General features: G+C 51.2%; 2 protein-coding genes across 5 annotated transcripts in view; both read left to right on the top strand.

Annotated features, from left to right (window-relative positions):
- Positions 1-15,805, top strand: part of ZFP1 (ZFP1 zinc finger protein) — an 837,904-nt gene that overhangs the window by 772,942 nt on the left and 49,157 nt on the right. The window lies entirely within an intron of this gene.
- ZNRF1 (zinc and ring finger 1) overlaps positions 1-15,805 on the top strand; it is a 104,447-nt gene that overhangs the window by 85,381 nt on the left and 3,261 nt on the right. For all 4 annotated transcript variants that reach the window (XM_054710134.1, XM_028142808.2, XM_008139660.3 and 1 more), the window contains exons 2-4: positions 3,668-3,763; positions 13,287-13,392; positions 14,990-15,081. In XM_054710134.1, the coding sequence (XP_054566109.1) occupies positions 3,668-3,763; positions 13,287-13,392; positions 14,990-15,047 (260 nt within the window). In that variant the 3' untranslated portion in view covers positions 15,048-15,081. The remainder of the gene's footprint in view (positions 1-3,667; positions 3,764-13,286; positions 13,393-14,989; positions 15,082-15,805) is intronic.

Here is a 15,805-nt window from a genome sequence, read left to right as displayed (position 1 = left end):
GGTGAGGAGGTGCACGCTGGCTGTCAGACTTCCTGGGTGTTGTGTTCCAGCTCTGGTTGTCTTGGGCAAGTGACTTTCCTTGATGTCCTCTTCTGCAAAATAGAGTTAATGTTAGTACCCACCTCATACTATGTCAATGGGAAGACATGTAAAGGCCAGTGGTTGCCCATAGTAATGACTCAATAAACGTGACCTGTTATTATCATGTGCAAGAGTGGGTTCTGTAGAGGTTAACAGGAACCGTGGTCCACATCGGCTGTAGGAAAGTGCCATAGGAGGTGCTCTGGAAGTTCAAAGGAATCAGAATTAGCAAGCAAACTGGCCACCCCTCGTACACTGCATGGTCTCGGCCTATGCACCCTATGCTCCATCACCCTATCGGCCCCCAGATCCTTCCCCCAGTCCTCCTGTTCCTTCCTCCTTGTCAAGGGCTGCCACATACATTTAATTAGCTGCTTTTTAGCATGCTTTCAGGTTTCTTATTTCATTGGCTTCTAGCAAGAGTAAGGTAAATGACTATTTTTCATTTTAGGAAACTGAGGTCCAAGGAGGTTAGATTATTGCCAAGGTTTTCAGGCCAGAAAACCCAGGGCATCTTGGCATTTCCCACTTACGTAATAGACTTCGAGTTATGTCTTGAGCCTTACCCCTTTCCTCCCCCTCCTCCTCCCCCCCATCCAGAGATAGTGATCTAAGTGGCCCTAACCGTGCTTTTGCTGGAATGTAGGTCTCTTCCTACTATAGTGGCATGTCCTCCCAATCCAATTCTTTTCTTAAAACCCTGTTCTGAGGTATGTCTTCCCAGCACCACCTAGTAATTAATTCCATTCTGAAACTACCTACCTGGAGATAGCATCAGATCCCTCAGGTTAAGGGCTCAGTCCCATAAGACTGCCTCCCCCACTCCTCCTATCAAACACCAATTGCAAGTCCAGGTTGTCCTCTGTGCTTCTGACCAACTGGCTGTTAATCGGAGGTTCCCACAATCCCCTCCTCACTTTCATGCCATTTGTTAGAGCAGCTTACAGAACTCAGAGAAACATTTCATTACTAGACTACCAGTTTGTTATAAAAGGATATAACTCAGGAACAGCCAGGTGGAAGAGATATATAGGGCATGGTATGGGGAAAGGGCTCGGAGCTTTCATGCCTTCTTCAGGGGCACCCCTCTCCCTGAATCTCTCCGTGTTCATCAACCTGAAAAGCTCTTTGATCTCTGTCCTTTCGGGCTTCTGTGGAGCCTTCGTTACATGGGCGTAGTTGATTAACCACCAATGGCTCAATCTCTAGCCCCTCTCCCCTCCTCAAAGTCTATTACATAAGTGGGAGGTCGGGGGGTGGGACTCAAAGTTCCAACCCTCTCATCAGCCGAGGGTTCCCCTTGGCAGCCAGCCCCTAGCCTTAGTTTACCAAAAGGCTTTCCAAAAGCCGCCTCATTCACATAAACTCTGGTGTGGTTGAAAAGGGCTTGTTATGACTAATAAGACACTCCTTTCACCTCATGGCTCTGGAGCTATTTCAGGAACTGATGACAACAGACCAAATATTATTGGTCTTAGGATGGATGTTAGAAAATCTCAAGGGTTTTGGGAGTTCTGTGCCAGAAACAGGACAAAGACCAAACATATATTTATTATGAATCACAGCATCACACCTGTGAACAACTTTCCTCTGATGGAAAGGACTTCAGATTGGGAGCTAAGAATCTGATTCTAGTCTCAGCCCTGCTCCCTCCGTTTGACCTGATGGTCTAGCTGGGACCTCTTTATCTGTGCAGCTTGGTTTTTCCTGGGACATAAATGATCAGTGACGTTCCCTTGTAGACTTTCTTGTTGGGTGGCTGCTTCCCAGCCCTTTAGCTTTAACTCCTCTCCTTTCCTGCCCTCGATGAATCACATTGGGATTCAGAGATTGGCTAATGCTGTTATTGCGATAACCATGAATCTGTTCTAACTTACCAGGAAAGTGAAGAATGTCTGAGGTGTAAGGTTTTTTATTAGTAACAAATCACCTTAACACCTACCAGTGTCTGTGTCAGGACCTGGTCCAGAGCTCATTGCATCCGTCCTGGCCTGCCCACAGCCCTGGGCCCTAGGCCTGCAGACAAAGTGCTGACTTAGCAAGTTTAAAGTAGACACATCCTGTAGTCACTAAATTGTTGCAAAATTGGTATTTTGAGTCAGAAAAGAAGGTGAGCCAACCTCTGAAGAAAATGAGACAATCTTTTAGTGGCTGGTCATTCTGTGGGATGCTATTTATATAAATATAGGTTTATTTGCAGAGAGCAGGTCCAAGGTTGCCTGAGTAAGGCCACTTGGAGAGGAAAGACACTGGTGAAGGTGTGGAATTCTCCTGTCCTGGAGCAGCTAACAGTCCACACGAACTCCCAGCCTTTTATCTGTTTCATAAGAAATGTCGCTGATAGATATTACCAGCATCTAATAAAATTGTGCATGGAACATTCTGATTGAAAATTAACAGAAGAGCCAAATCTTCACAACAATAGCTTCTTAATAGTATTGAATCTTTTGGTAGAATGGAAAAAAATCCATTGAAAATAATTTCAATAAAAGTAAGATGGGGGAAATTGGAAGTAGTTTATCAGTGTTTATAAAAATAGCCCTGGCAATGCTCAGTTGTTCGAGTGTTGGCCCGAGTACTGAAGTGTCTCGGGTTCGATTCCCAGTCAAGAGCACATCCTTGGGTTGCAGGTTTGATCCTCAGACCTGGTTGGGTGCATGTGGGAGGGAACCAATCTATATGTCTCTCACATTGGTGTTTCTCTCTCTCTCTCTCTCTCTCCTCTCTCTCTCTCTCTCTCTCTCTCTCTCTCTCTCTCTCTCTCTCTCTCCCTCCCTCTCCCTCCTTCTCCCCCCCATCATCCCCCCCCCATCCCTCCCTTCCACTCTCCTTGAGTGAGGATTAAGAACAAAAATGATTTATAAAAAAATAAATCAAGGGACCGTTTGCTTCATGAGTTCAGCTCAGAAGATTTTCAACTGAAACCTCCAGTACCGATAGAATTCTGATGAAACCCCTTGGGTGTATAAACAGTCCACCCTTGGGAATAGAACCCTGTGTTTGCGTGGTGTTGTGAAACAGCTGTTACTCTCAGTGGCATATGGCCAAGGCACGCGAGGCATTTGGGAGCACTCTGGCTTGCACACTCAGAGGGCAGCTGCCTAAAGGTGCCCTGAGTAAGGGATGGAGATGCGGATGACAGTAGGAATTCCTCCCAGCGGGCACCCAACCAAGAGGTTCGAGGGCTGTGAAGTGGAAGGGTGTTCGATGCTTTGTTGTTCAAAGACGGATTATTTCATTGCTCTGATTTGATGCCTGCCTATTCTCATTGCCCCTTAGACCCCCTTAGGAAAGGGTCTAAAAGAAAATAAAACTCAAATTAGCTGTTGGTGACTTCTGATAAACTTCAATGGCGAGCATATGACTGGGAGAGCACGAGTGAAAAAATGGGAGTCAGAGGCTGTGATAAAATAACAAAGTTTTGGGTGATTTAATGAAGGAGAAATCAAGTCTAGAATGTATCTAGATTTGAATTCTCCATGTCGACTCTGGCCCCACACGGCCATAGTCACTTAAGAGTATCTACATTTATAATGAATATACTTAGTTTAGAGAAAACATTTCATCCTGTTTTCCTCTTTTTCAGGTTTCAAGTGCCCCATTTGCTCCAAGTCTGTGGCTTCCGATGAGATGGAAATGCACTTTATAATGTGTCTGAGCAAACCTCGCCTCTCCTACAATGGTAAGCACTTGGCTGGGAGCTTCTGAGTGAGGTCTTCCCAACCTCACGTGCCTCTGGGCAGCATTTCCACCCGTCTTCCGGCAGGAATAGTCAGGGGACACCTGACTGTTAGGAAGTCTTACTGCGCCAATCAGAGACGAAGAGCAGTGAGACAAGGTAGGAAGGCCCAGGGATCAGGTCCATGGTACCAGGCAGTCTCTTGGGTCTCTCAGTCCCTCTGTCTTTTCTTCCGACCCCTTGGTTCCTTGGACCTCTGGTTGGGTGATAGAGCTCTGCCCATTCTCACACCTGACAGCAGAGGGTGTGACCTCTCCTTGGGGGACAGGTAGTTTGTGTCAGTGGTTCGCATGGAGTGCTTAAGCCCTGACTCTGTACGGCAGAACGGATGCAAGATGTGAACACCCTTAGGGAATTAAAACATTGAGCTTCCACCTGGTTACTCCTGCCGTGGAGCCTGCTTCAGAGCTGGGCAGTGAATACACGGGTAGGAAACTGGGCCAGGGATTCCATGAAACCCACATCCCCCTAAGTGGCACCTCTGTGGACGAAATGAGTGTTAGCATCTGCCTGGTATGCCATGGAATAGGATTTGGAGCCTGGCTGATCTGAGTTCAAAGCCTGCTGCAACCACTTACTGACTATTATCCTAGACAAGTTGCTCAGTTTAGCAGAGCCTAGGTTTTCTGGTCCGTAAAATGGGGACATCAATACCTAGTTCATAGGATTTTTGTCAGGATAAAGTAAGATATCCTCCTATATGATAAAAGGCTAAAATGCAAATTGTCCCCTCAACCAGGAGTTCAACCAGGATTTTGACCAGGAGTTCGACCAGGGGGCGGGGCCAGCTAGCCAACTGCCTGCGGCCCTTCCTCTCCCCCCCTCCGCGCCCCCCTCCCAGCCCAATAAGCCTGATGGGAGCAGGCCAGACCCCATCCATGCATGAATTTGTGTACTGTGCCTCTAGTTACATATAAAACCCTTCAGCACAGAGCCGGCACATGGTCAGTGCTCAGGAAGTTACAGCAGCCCCAAAAGAGGTGAGACCATCTTGGGTTTCTTTTTGTCATTTTGTGGAGTGGACTGACTTCTCTTTAGTGCTGCTAGTGGCTCTCTGGTTTTCCATTCTTTTTTTTTTTTTTTTAATTGATTTTAGAGAGAAAGGGAGAGAGAGAGAGAAACATCAATGATGTGAGAGAATCGTTGATTGACTGTCTCTTGCGCGCCCCCCACTGGGGATCGAGTCACAACAGGGGCATGTGCCCTGACCGGGGATCAAGACCCTGGTTCATGGGTCTACACTCAACCCCTGAGCCACGCCAGCCGGGCAGTGGTTTTCCATTCTTATGTGCTTAGTTTGGGCTTCCAACCATGTTCATTAGAGATTGTGTCCTCTGAAAGATCTGAGTGGGATGCACCCCAACCCTGGCACTGGGCCCGCCTTCTAGGATTAAAGTCACAGCAGTGCTTAGGAAAAGAGTCCTGTGACCTCTCAGGGAATCTGAGGATTGGACAGGAGGTGAGCCTGGATTGCTTGTCCCCATCCTCATGGTGAAAGTTTCCTGGGCAGACTCTTTACAGACCTGTCCTTGGGCTCCTGCCTCCTCAGATCCCCATGCCCTCCTTTCTCCACCCAGCATTAGCCCAGGGAGGCCTGGTGATTCCAGATTTTTCCTGTGAAATGAACCTGACAAAGCTAACCCACTCACTTCTGAAAACACATCCTAACGTTCTCATCTCTTGTTTACTTGCTCAGCCAAAGGCTCTGGGTGCTTGTGTGCGGGATGGTTACTTGCTGTCTCAGCTATACGCAGTCTGGTAGGAGGCCCAGCCGCAGGAAGGTTCTGGCCCTATCTCTATCCCCAGAGTTTCTCTCCCCTTCATATTCTCCTGGTGTCCAGGAATCCCTTCTTCTCCCCAGCGGGCAGCCTCTCCCTGTCTCTGGGGACTGACGGCTGCAGTGTCTGGATCAGTTGTCACGCGCACTCTGGGCTTCGCGGTGGACTTGTCAGTGTGCGTCCCTTGGAGGCTGCTCTAGCTCCTCTTTGTCCTGTTCCTTGTCTCTGCCTGGGACCACGGCGGAGAGGAGTCTTCTCCCCAGCCATGGCCTCAGAAACTGTGTTCGCTTATTTCCCACACTGCACAGAGCCGGCATGAAGACCGCTTTTTGTCCCGTGGGTTGCTGGGAAGAGTTGCTGGAGACACTGCCTGTGTCATAAGAACACAAAGCAGCCTTAGAGTGGGCTCGCCCGAGAGGGCTAGGCTCCTGGTGTCATCAGGGGCAACTTCGCAAAGGCAGCTGTGGAGGGCAGAGTGCTCTTGGGGCCACCTGAGAATGGGGTACCACTGGTCCCATTTGGAGAATGGGGAAGAGGAGGGGCTTGGGCTCTGTCCTGGAGAACTGCCGTGCTGCCCATTGGTCTCCTCCCTGCGCAGCCGTGGGGAAGGGTCTCCTTTCCTTCACCTCCACCTCCATAGGAGAGCAGGCTTTGGCAGTCCCGTGTGGTCTGAGCACACAGAAGCCACACTCAGAGTCAGAGTCCCCTTAGAGGACGAGGAGGTTGGCCGGCCAGCCTGAGACATCACTGTGGCTGTTCCCATTTTTTCCCTCCTCCTCTAATTGAAAAGCCTCCTCCTCGGGGTGTGGGCTTGCACGCACGCACACGCAAGCTAGAGGCTTTAAGCTCAAGGATCTCCTTTGCAAAAGCCAGTGCTTTACCACGAGAGGGCATGTTGCATGGGTCCTATCAGTGGAATTGGTCATACGGTGATGAAGGTGCTTCAGAAACAGTGGTCTGGCCCCTCCGTGTGCACTGTTAGTGTGAAAGGAGGCTTGTGACTGGACTCCTCAGATTGTCTTTCCTTTCTGAAGGCACCTAGACCTTCCAGGTAAGAAGGCGTTGGCCACCTGGGGTTTGTCCATGCCGTGGGGGTCTCCAGGGCTGGCCTGGGTCCTGTTCTTGTTCAGGTAAAGCATGGGCCTTTCGGGGTCCACAGGCCAAAGCCCCAGGCAGGACCTCTAGATGTTTCTTTTGGTTTTGCCAGGAACATATCTAACCCAGGATTTCTTACCATACCAACCTTCCAGCTTCACTTTATCTTTTCTGATTAAAAAAAGTGAGGAGACTTAAAAAGTCTGTGAAGTATAGAACTCTCAGAATCTTTCTGGAAAGGGGGCAGGGGAAGACTTACCCAGTTATAGAGAGAAATGCTATTTTCTTATGAAGATTCACTAGAACTCCTGCTCACTGCCCTGGAGGTCTCCCCTCTACACACACACACGTACACTTTCTGTAATTGCTGGCACCAGTTGGGGATTTTTAAAGAAAATTTACAGTGGTTATAAAAGATGAAATTTAGTTAACCACCAAAGGGAAAAAAAGTAGAAACCTCCTAAATGAGGCAGACAGAAAGTAGTATTTTTCTTATTATGAGGGTTGGCCTGAGCAGTAGGTTGGAAGGCCTCCAGTAGCCGCCTGCCAGATTAAAACACACACCAAACACTTTAGTGAAGACAAGACTAGTTCAACTGGTTTGCCCAGTGCTCAAGAGAAATGCAGAGACCTGTAACCTGTGCTGGGGCAGGTGCTAACCCCTGCTGGAGGGGCAGGGAGGGTGCCAGACCCCAGAACACTACACGTCACATCTCTCACGCTCCTCTTCCAGGGCAGCTCAGAACCCAGGACTCCTCGGAGATAAGGAAGGAGTTAGTTGGAGAGACCCATTTTTGTGGGTAAATGTGGTCAGCTTGAATGGGACTTTTAACTTCTCTCCCTTTCCAACATCTGTTTGTGGTTCTGAGACTGGGGAATTTGCCCTCAAGAATATGTACTCAAATTTTTACTAACAAATTGCTCAGCTAGCAGAGTGAGCCTCAACATGGGGAACCTGATTTTGCTATGAACACATGAGAGTCGGATACAGGGGTGAGGGGAGGCATGACAGATGACTGACTGCCCACTGAAAGCATAGGAGGCCCTGGTTCCAGGACCAGCCAGGGGCTCTTGGCCCTGGGAAAGTCTTGTGTGTGGCAGGTTCCATTGCCATTGGTATTAGGAGAGCTTGGTGGTGCTCAGAGCAGCTTCAGAAGTTTCTCCTTGGCTTTTTAAAAATTTTAAATATGTTTTTATTGATTTTAGAGAGAGAAGGAGAGGTAGAGAGAGAGAGAGAGACATCAATCAGCTGCCTCCTGCATGCCCCCTACTGGGGATCGAGTCAACAACCCGGGCATGTGCCCTGACCCAGAATCAAACCGGCAACCGGTGCATGGAACAACATTCAACCAACTGAGCCACACTGGCTAGGGTTCCCCTCAGCTTTCTTTTGGGGGTGCAGACCCCATGCCCTGCTCCTTCAAGATCCTGACTACCCTTCCTCTTATCTGCCAAAGGTCATTGTCCCCAACTTCAGGCCTCTTGAAATACTGAATGTCACACAAGGTTTAAAGGAGAGGGAATTGGGTTCCTCCCAAAGCAGGAATACCTGCTGCTAGTTTACCTCCTGCTGAGCCAGCAGACCTGAGCAAGTGGTGCTTTTTTGGCCCGTGTCTACTGAGGCCCTTTATTTGGAATGGTAATGCCTTTTCTTGGGTCTGGGGAAGCCAGGTCCTGGCCAAGGGTTTGCCTAGCCCAGTAGGGCGCTGCCAGGAGCAGTTGTTAGATGCTGTAGCAGCTACTGAGTCTGGCTGCAGAGGTGTCTGGCCTGGTGTTCCTCCTGCAGGAGGGAAAGGAGGAAGGTGCTCCCAGCAGCTGCTGATTGGCAGGTCAGGCTGCTGGGTGAGTGAGGAGTGGGGTGGGTGGGAAGGAAGCCAAAGGAGGGGACTGAGTGGGTGGTTGTGGGAGCTTCTGTAAATCGAAACCCTCTGGCCTGAGCTTTAGTGGTTCATTCCCCTGGGGTGTTGCCATTGCAGCCCACCTCGCCAAAACAATTGGATCACACCTCACAGTCCCGGGGTATTGGGGTGAGGATGATGGTAGGTGAACTCACTCTGCTATAAGTCTCCCCTTTGCCTAGAGATTCCGCAGGAATGGAGCTGGCAAGTTTTTGTTGTTGTTTTTGTTTTGTTTTTTTCAGAGAGGAAGGGAGAGAGAAAGAGAAATAGAAACATCAATGATGAGAGAGAATCATTGATTGGCTCCTCCTGCATGTCCCCTACTGGGGATCGAACCCAAAACCCAGGCATGTGCCCTTGACTGGAATCGAACCGGAGACCCTTCACTCCGCAGGCCAACGCTCTATCCACTGAGCCAAACCAGCCAGGGTGAGCTGGCAAGTCTTGGCGTTGGTGGCACTGCCCCTTCCTGTCCCTCAGGAGACTAGGCCAGCAGCGTGGTGCATGCTGAGAAGCTGTAAGACCAGGCTTTCTGCACCTAGGCTGGAAATGAGGCCAGGGGGTGGAGCCTGTTCTCTGTGTCATTTGCTGGGGTTCTCCCTCTGGCTCCCACCTCCCTTCCTACCAAGGCCTTGCCTGGCATCAGGTACAAGGGGAAACATAATGAACAGTCCCACACTCAGCTGCTGGCTGTGAGCTGCACATCAGCCTTCCCTCCTGGCTGCTGGCAGAAATGTATCTGTAGCTGTTTGGGCTTCCCCACCCCCTCCTTGTCACCAGCAGTTCTGGGGTCCCATTTTGGCTCTAGAGAACTTTGCCTACCACTCTGGTTTGGTTCCCTGGTCTGGTTGGAGGGATAAGCATTGGAACCATTTTGTACCACCCCCGGTCAGGCCAAACACACTTCCAGAGCAGTGATGTTGGCCTTGCACAAGATGCTTGGAAGGGCCTTGGGAGGCAGTGAGAGAAAGGCAGAAAGCACAGCTTTGTTCCTGTGTACTCATCAACCGGCATTGGTTGAGCCCCTCCTCCGGACCTGGGGATGCCAAGGGGCATTTGAGTTCATCTGCAGAGCAGCCTCAACTTGTGCCAGGCCCAGTGTCCTTGCTTTGTGCTGTCAGGTCCTCCCACAGTGGGCAGCAGGCTCCCATCTGAGAGGAATCAGTTGATAGCCAAGCTTCCGCTTCCGTCATTTCCCCTTTCCTGCTTGGCTCCCAGAGACATCTGGGGGCCGCTGATTTCCAGGGCCCCAGGGATTGGGACAGGAAGTCTTACTCAACCCACTCAGGCATGTTCCTGCCTTCCACTGTGGGAAGAAGACTGCTTCCTTGGGCTCTGTGCTGGGTGTGAGCACCGCTGGCTTCCCCACGCAGTCAAGTTCCAAACCCCATCCCAGCAACCTTCAGGCAGCCTTTGGGTTTGCAGACAGAGAAAATGACCACAGATTGTCCAGTGGCCAAGCAGCTGAGAGTGGCTGTTCTCCCAGCTCATGTGCACAGGAACTGATGTATGGAGTTGGTTTTATCTTGGGCTTCTCCCTCAGGCTTCCTGGTGAGGGGCTTTGAGTCACCATAGCCTTCTAGGCCCTGAGGAATCCTCATTTTATAGGCCTCAGATGTTTCTCTTTACACCCAAGTAATCAGAGGGCAGGGACAAACAGCAGTGGAGAAGGGCGCCAACTAGAGGGTCCCCCATTGCACGACCTTTTGTGAGCCCTGTGATTTAGGCAAGATGTCTGACTTCTGGCTTCAGTATCTTCATAAAGTGAGAACACATGTGCCCTGCCTGGCTCCTAAGATTGTGAGGCTGAAGTGAACACACACAGGAAACCTCAGTATGTCTCACGGACAACGTCCACGAACAATTAAACTCTTAGTAGTGGAGAACTGGTCCTGTTTTAAGCTCTCCTTTCTTCACATCCATAAGCCTGCTCTCTCAGTTTTTCTCCTGTGCCTTTGAGGACTTCTGGGTAACCTTTGCTTATTCCAAATCTTTCACCGGCCTTTCAGATATTAAGGTTGACCTAGGTTTGCATTCTGCCTTCTTTGGGTTTCATTCTAAACTTTCTCCCCAGTTGATCTCTATGCCTCATCTATAACCTGTCACCCACATCTCTCTTCTAAACCCCAGATGGTCAGCCCATACACCAAGAGGTGGCAGGTGTTCAATTCCTGGTCACCCCATGGCCCAGGAGTCTGCACCTACCATAGCAAACCTCCTGCCGGTCCCAGGTGTGCAGATTTGTTCCCTTTGCCTGGAATATCCTCCCCTGAACAGTCCCCACCCCAGTTAGACATTTTTCATACCTCTCATACCTGGACCTATATGCATCATAAGACTTCCTAGAAATCGCTGTGCTATTCATTTCCGTTTTCTTGTTCAGCCTCTCCTGCTAGACTCCGAGCTTCTCGCATCCTGAGTTCGTGGCTTATTCACTGAGTCACTAGTGCCCAGAATGTCTTAGAAATCGCATAGAGGGCTGGCTGCTGACTCGCTGCGGTGCTCTTCCTGTCCTGCTCGGCTTTTGCTGGGGCCCATGCTGTGCAGTGGCTTCCTTCCATTCACTCTTTTTATTGGGGGGGGGGGGCGGGCAGGGGAGGGGGAGATGGGAGTCTTTTTTTTTTTTTTTAATTGAATTTTACAATTTAGTTGCATTTAGAACATTCACAGCATTGGACAACCCCATGTCTATCTAGTTACAAACATTTTCATCACCCCAAAAGGAACCCTCCGGCATGATTCTACTTATATGTGACTAGAGGCCCGGTGCAGGAATTTGTGCACGGGTGGGGTCCTTCTGGGTGGCCTGCAGGGATTGGGCTGAAACCCGCAGTCCAGTCCAATGCCGCCTGCATCTCCTACCTGCCGCTCCCGCTCATCCTGGCCCCACTGTGCCTGCAGCAGGCTCGCGCCCAATCAGTCCCACTCTCTGACATCCCCCAAGGGGTCCCGGATTGAGAGAGGGCGTAGGCCGGGGAGGGACAGCGGAAGGGCCCCAGGGCATGGCCAGCCTATCTCTCTCAGTCCCAGATCAGCCAGACCCCAGCAGCAAGCTAACTTACTGGTTGGAGCATCTGCCCCCTGGTGGTCAGTGCACATCATAGCAACTAGTCAACCAGTTGACTGTCTGCCCCCTGGTGGTCAGTGTACATCATAGCAAGCAGTTGAGCAGCATTAGCATATTATGCTTTGATTGGTTGGTTGTTCTGCCATTCGGTCTATTTGCATATTACCCTTTTATTATATAGGACTAGTGGCCCGGTGCATGGGGGGGGTCGGTGTCCCTCAGCCGGCCTGCACCCTCTCCAGTCTGGGATCCCTAGGGGAATGTCCGACTGCCGGTTTAGGCCCAATGTCTGTAGGATCAGGCCTAAACCGGCAGTCAGACATCCCTCTCGCAATCCGGGACTGCTGGCTCCTAACCACTCACATGCCTGCCTGCCTGATCGCCCCTAACCACTCTGCCTGCCAGCCTGATCAACCCCAACTGCCCCCTCCCTTCCAGCCTGATCACCCCTAACACTCCCCCCCTCACACCCCCCCCCCCCCCCCCCCGCCAGCCTGCTTGCCCCCGACTGCCCTTCCCTGCCAGCCTGGTCACCCCTAACTGCCTCTGCCTCAGCCCCACCACCATGGCTTTGTCCGGAAGGACGTCCGGAAGTCTCCCGATCTAATTAGCATAATACTCTTTTATTAGTATAGATATTTAAGATAGTCCACCTCATAGAACCCAGGGCATGAATTGAATGATGCTTGCCAGAGGCTGAGGGGAGAGGGGAATGGGAGTTGCTACTCAATGGGTACAAAGTTTCAGTTATGCAAAATGAGTAAGTTGTAGAGATGTATAACACTGTACCTATAGTTAAGAATGTACTGTATACTTAAAAATATGTTAAGTAGGCAGATCTCATGTTACGTGTTCTTACCACAAAAAAAAAAAAAGAAAAACTCTTAGCATTAAACAGTCACTCCCCATTCCCTCCTGCTCTTGACCCCTGATCTACTTTTTGGCTCTGTGAATCTGCCTATGCTGGACATTTCATGTAATGAATCGTATAATAGAATATCAGCATATTTTTGAGGTTCATCCACACTGTAGCATGCTTCGGTTCTTTGTTCCTTTTCATGGCTGAGCAATATTCCATTGCATGGATACATCACATTTTGTTTATTCATTATTTGGGGGACATTTGTTTCCACCATTTGGCTCGGGTGAATAGTGCTGCTATGGACATGTATGTACAAGTATTTGTGAGAGTACCTGCTTCTTCCATTCATTTTTGCCTTGCATTACCATACCACGCTAGTCATCACCATATTTTTTCAAACCAGAAATCAAGTGCACTTCGTCTGTGAGTACGTTTAGGGGGAAAGTCTATTCGGGGAAATCCTTTGTCTAATGCTGCCTCTGCTATACATCTATCCCTCTCCAAGCCCCCTAACTCTCTAGCCCCAGGCCACTTATTTGGTAAGGAATCCCATTTTGCCTTCACATAATTAACGTGTGGTATGCATGCCTTATCTCTGCAGTGAGGGCCTTCAGGTCCAGGTCCACTTGGGCTTCTGTGTCCCCCACAGTGCCCTGCATATGTTGGGTGACCTGAGCAGTTCCAACCAGTTCTAGACCCGTATCTGCTTTGTGCCACCTGTCTGCTGGTGACTGACTCTCCCCCACTCTCCCGTTTCCCTCTGCAGACGACGTGCTGACTAAAGACGCAGGCGAGTGTGTGATCTGCCTGGAGGAGCTGCTTCAGGGAGACACGATAGCCAGGCTGCCCTGCCTGTGCATTTACCACAAAAGGTACGAGAGGGGGCAGGGCCAGCTCAGCCACATCCCAGATCCCACAACGGAGAGAGAAGGCAACCCTCCTCACTAGCCATTCTGTTTTCTTTGGATGAGGGACGACTCTTCCCCCTCCCCACGCCCCACTCCTGGGATGTGAGTGGGGTTGACACAGAGGCTGGCAGATGTGCTGGGTATAGGGCCGAGCCGAATGGCCAGAGATTTTGCTCTGGGTTGACGGCCTGGCTGGGTGATGGGGAGACCTGTGCAGCGCCACAGGTTGGAGGTGCTTAGGATCCCACAGAGCCAACGATATCTTTCTTTGGAAATTTGATTCTTTATCCATCTCCCCAGCCTTTTCTTCCTCTGTGGGCCCCTCTGCTCCGCAAAGTGAGGCCCCTCGTCTGTGAGAGAGAGACGGCATGGAGGGGTGTGCTTGCTGCCCCTGCATCCGCCCCTTCTCCCCAGGCCAGGAGGCAGGAATAGCCACTGCGTTGGGGGCCAGGCACTGAAGCTGCTATAATTAGCAGGGCCGAGGTTTGTCCTCAGGCTCCAGCATGAGCCTCATTCTTGTTTCCAACTGGAAAGAAGACACCTCCCTACCCAAGACGGAGGACGCTCTGTGCTGCCTGTGGCTGCCACCTGCTCTTGGCTCCTCGAGCCTCAGCGCTTCTTCCTGACACATGGGCTTTTCCAAAGCCTGACTCACAGGGCCACTGGCCACAGGCAGTGGTGGTGCCGGCTCGCAGATGTGGCCGATGCAGGGGAGGCTCGAGGTTGGCCTGGAGGAGGGGGTCTTGGTCCAGGGCCAGCACCGAGTGCTGCAGTCTCCTGGCCGGGCACCAACCAGAACCAGAGAAGGAAATCTTTGGCTCTGGGGAGAATTATGCAAATTACCTGTCTGGATCCTGTCTTCAAAAATACCCAGATGTTGGTTTACAAATCAGAAAGCTATCTTGGGGCAATCTGTGTTCCCTCTTTGATTCAGGCAGTTCTTTCTGTAAACACTGGAGACCAGGGTTTCACTGTCAGGCTCCTGTCCGGCTCTCCTTAGCAGTGTCACTGAGCCAGAGGGCTGTCCTTCTCTGGGATGTTGGCTGCTGACCACAGCCAACCGAACCAGGCAGCTTGGGGGTCTCCTAAGAAGTCACCCCCTAGAGAGGGAGCCTCGAAGCTGCTCCTTTGACTCAGGAGAGGGCTGCCTCAGGTCCCCAGAGCTCAGAGTAATGGCCAGCCTTTGAGCCTTAGGGATAGCTGGCTAGCTGCCCTGCACTCCGCCCCTTCTCACTAGTAGCTGTTGCCACTGCCTGGTTCCATGCAGGTAAGGCCTTGATCCTTCTCAAGGCCACAGCCCACCCTTCTAGCATCCAGATGTACCCAGTCCTGTGCCCACCATACCGGGTTGGCTGCCCGGGCTGAGCCAAGATCAATCTTGGTGTTCTGCCTTCTTCCTGCTTCAGAAAGTGGGTATCTGGGGACACGCTTGTTTTCTCCTGGGGTCGCCGCAGGCGAGATTTAGGAAACCCCTACTCAGAAATCTGACCCTCGGAGCGAGCCCCCTAAGGCGCAGCCTGGTCAGCGGTAACGTGTCTCCCCTTGCCGCTTCCTGCCTCAGCTGCATAGACTCGTGGTTTGAAGTGAACAGATCTTGTCCAGAACACCCTGCGGACTGACCCTGCTGGGCTCGCTTGCTGACTCCTCTCAAAGGTGAGCCGGTGGTTGGGGTCTGGGCTCAGGGATTGGGATCTGGCCACTCTGGGGCCTGGGGGTGGGGACTGAGTTGCCCTTACATACCTCCAGGAGGGGAGCATCTTATCAGTTAGTAGTTCTATGGTGCGTTGGAGGGTAGCGGCGGGGGGGATTCTGGGAAGGCTAAGAGATGCTATCTTGCATGGTTATGAAAAAAAAAACACACCTGCTCAGTACAGTTGATTCTTTGAGGAAAGACCAGTCTATTCCAGACGTCTAGGGCGAATCTCCCTGAAGAAGGTTCAGGAAGAGCCCCTTGGAGTGTGCCAGGTGGGAGAAGCCGCATGAGCTTGGGCCCCTGGGCTTGCACCTGCCTGTGCTTGATGAGTGGCTAGGGCAAGTCCTCGCTCCTCGTCCCCCTGTGGACAGTTTGTGGGACGGTGCATTGTCCCCTGTGGTACTCATCAGCGATCTCCACGGCTGGTCCCGCTTCAGGCCACCTCCCTCACGCACACTGCCAGGTGGATCTGAGACCTCCAGGCCAGACTCAACCCAACCTCCCAGCCCACACACAGCACAGGTCCTGGTTCCACAGCAGGCCCGCAGCTACCTTCCCACAATGTGCACACACGTTCCCAGTAGAACCTTGTGGTCTGACCTCTCCCTTTCTCCCCAAGGCACCCTGCTTCACTGCTGACCATCCTCTCCTGTCCCCTCCAAGTTCTGGGCTGGTACTTTATTT

Source organism: Eptesicus fuscus, chromosome 21 (assembly GCF_027574615.1).
Source record: "Eptesicus fuscus isolate TK198812 chromosome 21, DD_ASM_mEF_20220401, whole genome shotgun sequence".
Taxonomy (NCBI): domain Eukaryota; kingdom Metazoa; phylum Chordata; class Mammalia; order Chiroptera; family Vespertilionidae; genus Eptesicus; species Eptesicus fuscus.
The sequence above is the reverse complement of the archived record's forward strand: the minus strand, read 5'-3'. Positions and strand labels throughout refer to the sequence as shown.